The following is a 4028-nucleotide window of genomic DNA, read 5'->3' on the forward strand; positions in this document are numbered from 1 at the left end:
CCACCGGCCGGTGCGCGCCCCGCCGTGTACAGGCGCAGCACCAGCGCGCCCGGGATCACGTGGCCCGCCAGGTCGGTGGCCAGCAGGCTGGCGACGAACAGCAGGAAAGTGGTGGCCGAGCGGCGGCGCCGCAGGCGGCCCGCGGCCTGCGCCAGCAGCGCCAGCGCCAGCACGTTGGACACGGCGCCCAGCGTCATGGAGAAAATGGGCAGCGCGGGCGATGCGCCCGAACCGCCCGACGGCGGCACGGCCGACGCGTTGGTGACCCCGGGCGCCGCACACGTGGTCGCCTCGCTGGCCAGGCTCAGGTTGAAGGGCATGGCTCATGTCCGGTGCTGGGGGTGCTGGGCACAGGAGAGGAGGGCAGAGTGAGGCGCGCGACCAGCCGGTGGGCCCATCTCGGATCATCGGAGCCAGTTTGACCCCATGACGTCCTTATGTGGCCCCTGCCCATGGCAATTCCAAATGACCCGGCTACTCCATTTCTGACCCCTCCTCGTCCTTCTCTGCTTTTCACCCCCCCCCCTCCTGCTCCCGGGCTTTGCTCTGCCACCACTGTCCCCTCGTCTGTCCACCACGGGTCCCTTCGGGAGCTCCCTGGTCCCAGCCCTCAGTGTCTCTGCCCCCACCTCTGACCCCCACCTCCCATTTTTACACCACAGCAAATCCCAGGCTCCTCTCTCCATCTGATACGCACTGATCCATTCTGACTCCAAGGCTCCACCTTACCCTGCTGTCCCATCTCCTACCTTCACCGTGTCACCTTTACTTCAGTCCCACTCTTGACGCCCACAACCCCATCTCTGCCACCGTGGACATATCTCTCCCCATGGCCTCTCGCTCAGGCCCTACCACTGACCACCTCTGCCTCACCCTGGATGCCCATGTTTCCACTCCCGCCCAGCCCATGTCCCTGCCCCAGAGGCTGAAGGCTGACCCAGGGCCACCCACTCCTGGATACCCTGGTGGCGAGGGCTAAAAGGGCAGAACTGCCCACTGGACCAGATGGGAAAAGAGGATGGACAAACAGGAGGACTGACAAGGACAGAAACAGAACGTAGCCATGGCCCCATCCTTCCGTGCCCCCCTCCTCCCCCACCAGAGACCCTCATGTGCCCCAACCTTCTTACCCAGCGCTGCCTGGGGTGCCGGGTCCCCATCGCCCACTGCTCAGCCCCGCTGCGCCCGCGCCCGCTGTGCCCTAGCGCTCCTGCAGGCCGCTCCCTTCCTCCCTCTTCCTGGGGCGGCTCCTCCCGCCGCCCTTGCTGGCCTCCAGGGGCCGCTCCACCCCGCGCACGCCCGCTGGGGGCCTGGAATGGCAGAGACCCCCTTCCTGTGCTCCTGGCAATGGGCAAGGGCCACTCCTGGCGTCAGCTCCCCCCAGGAGGAGGGAGGCTCCCTGGGAGTTAGCCTGGCCCCCTGTGACCCCCCCTCCTCCCAGCGGGGAGGGAGCAGCCCCCTTCCCCCAGGCTCCAGCCTCATTAATAAAGTGGATAAAATCTAAACACTGGAAAATATGAGTGTTGCCCAGGGCAGGCTGGGGCGGCTGCAGTGGGTGCCGCTGCCCCCACTGGGGGCTTTGGGATTGGGGGGGACTAACCCTGTGTGAGGGTAGCAGTGTCCCCTGCCCTGCCAGAGCCTTCATGGATGGCAGGGTGGGTGGTGGTGGGCTGTACCTTGGGTGCACCAGCTTGGGTCAGGCCCAGCCTGGCCGGGGGATCCGCCCACTATTTACACAGGGGCTTAAGCCCAGGCCAGGGCCAAGCGAGTCATACCCATTCCTCAGGAGGGAGGGGGAGGAGGCTGCAGAGAGCAGGGGAACCGGAAGGCCTGGTGACCTCTCTTCCCCCAGCACCCGGGTCCTGCTTCAGAATGGGTTGAGCAACACCTGGGACACACAGCCCAAGCCACAAAACAATCACACCCTTAACCCTGGACACACAGCTGCGGCCTCACCTCCTGCCCTGAGAAGGAGGGTCACAACCCTGAGGGGCACACACACGTCTTACACCCTAAGACATACCATCATATCACTTAACGCCCTGAGACCCCACCACGGTGGCATCCTGTCCCCATCTCAGCAGCAGCTAGGCTGTCATCATTACACCCCTGAACTCACTGAGATTCTCACCCCCAGCACTGGAAATGCACCAGTTACCGCTGGCACCAACCACTGCCCTTGAAATACCCTGCCCCCTGAAATGACCCCCCCATCACACCCCTCAGTGCTGGGAAATACTCTCACCTAGCATTTGAGACACACAGTCCTTACAGCTGAGAGCCCCATAGTCACACCCCATAACACCCACAGGCACCCCCTAACACTTCAAGACTGGCTCCACAGACACACTCCATACACCCAAGACACAAGGAGTGGCACTCCCTGAACACCCAAGACCTAGCTGGTCAGCCCCTCGCCCCAGAAACAGCAATGTACCCTTTTGAGACACACACTCAAACCCCCTGATGCCCCAAGACACAGCCACACTGTCGCACTCCACACCTCCGAAGACACTGCCGGTTACATCCACCAACAGCCTGGAACACAGAAACAGTCGTCACACCCCTTACCCAAACGCAGGCACAGGTCACAGCCCTCCCTCAACATGGTCACAAGCCATCAACGCTGATATACACACCCTCCTACTCAACACCCGAGACCCACACAGCCACACCCCTTTACCACCTGAGCCATCTACTAGCACAGACACGATGCCTACAGTGCCCAGGGATGCCCTGAGTCCCCCCGACAGCGGAGCCCCCACCCTGCCCCGCGGACACAACCCCAGGCTGTGCACGCACCCAGCCCGTGGGCCCTCCCCTCCTCGGCACCCCCCTGCTGCAAATGGGGACCGGGCTGGGCTCACCCCCAAACATTCCTGCAGGAACCTCTGGCCTGGCTTCAATGCTCTCCCTTCACTCCAGGTCTGGCCAGGGTCCCACCCCCACTTCCCTGGTTCCTCCTCTATCCTGGAGGCTGAAGTACGTTGTCAAAACAAGTGCTCCGGGTTTATGTCCAGTGCGAGCATCTGGGCCATGGCCACCTGCGGACCCTGCATGGCCAGCAGCAGCTGGGGTGGGGGCTGCATTGCCACTGTCCCCCTGTCCCCCCTGCCCTGGGGGTGGGTCTCCTCCCCATCAGCAGTCCTGCGGACCGCCTTAGGTCCACCCCATCTGTGTCCTGGGCTGTCACCGGCTGTGGACAGGAGCTTCATACCCACTGCTCATGTGGGGCTCAGGCTGGCAGGAGGCCTTGTTCGAGAGGGGCTGGACTTGAACCCTCTACAGGCCAAGCAGTTCCAGCCTTGCCTGGAAACCCGGTGGCCTGTAGCCAGGAGGAACGGTGGGAGGGGGTGGGCGGCCCAGAGCCAGCCACTAATTCAATTTGAAGCCCAAGGAAGATGGATTTCAGCTGCTGCATTCCTTCCCAGCTCCGGTCCGCCCCCTCTCCCACCCGCAGCCACACAGGTCCGACAGCAGATAGATTCTTTATGTCCAACACAGCAAATTCAGATACAAAAGCCCACCGCCATCTTCTCTCCCTCCCTCCCGCTCGTCCCAGGCTCAGCCGTGAGGGAGGGATGGGGGGTGGGGAGGAGGTTGGGGTTCACAGCAGACACTTTTCAAATGTGGAGGTAACAAAATCCACTTGGAGGGGGGCTCCACTTGGGAGGGTGGCGGCAGAGGGGGAGGGGATTATTGCATTTGCTGAGGAGGGACTTGCCCTATTCTGCATTCCCCGCGGCAGGAAACTAGGGAGGTCACGACCCCCAAACAGAACCCGAGGCCCCAGGGAGACAGAGGGACCAGTTTGGCAGCTGATGGTGGAAAGTGTTGGGGGTGGAGGTGGCCGTCCAATTTAGCCAGTCCCTCCCCACATGCCTGAGCCGGCTGAGGTAGGTGGGGAACAGGGTAGGGGGGCTGGGGACCCCAGCCAGGCTGGGAACTGGGGAGGGGGTGGTACCAATTGGAGTGGGGCGGGGGCCTGGCCCCCCCCCCCCCCCCCCCCCGTCCCCGGGCGCCCGGGG

At 63.4% G+C, this 4028-nt stretch overlaps 1 protein-coding gene across 1 annotated transcript in view; it reads right to left on the reverse strand.

Moving 5' to 3' along the window:
- The window catches only part of PTGER1 (prostaglandin E receptor 1 (subtype EP1), 42kDa), a 4084-nt gene extending 2590 nt beyond the window's left edge, over window positions 1-1494 (reverse strand). Inside the window, exon 1 of the mRNA XM_008566048.1 lies at window positions 5-1494. Coding sequence (XP_008564270.1) covers window positions 5-320 — 316 coding nt within the window. The 5' untranslated portion in view covers window positions 321-1494. The remainder of the gene's footprint in view (window positions 1-4) is intronic.
- Between the last annotated feature and the right edge of the window lie 2534 nt (window positions 1495-4028).

This window comes from Galeopterus variegatus, unplaced genomic scaffold, assembly GCF_000696425.1.
Source record: "Galeopterus variegatus unplaced genomic scaffold, G_variegatus-3.0.2 Scaffold218, whole genome shotgun sequence".
NCBI lineage: Eukaryota > Metazoa > Chordata > Mammalia > Dermoptera > Cynocephalidae > Galeopterus > Galeopterus variegatus.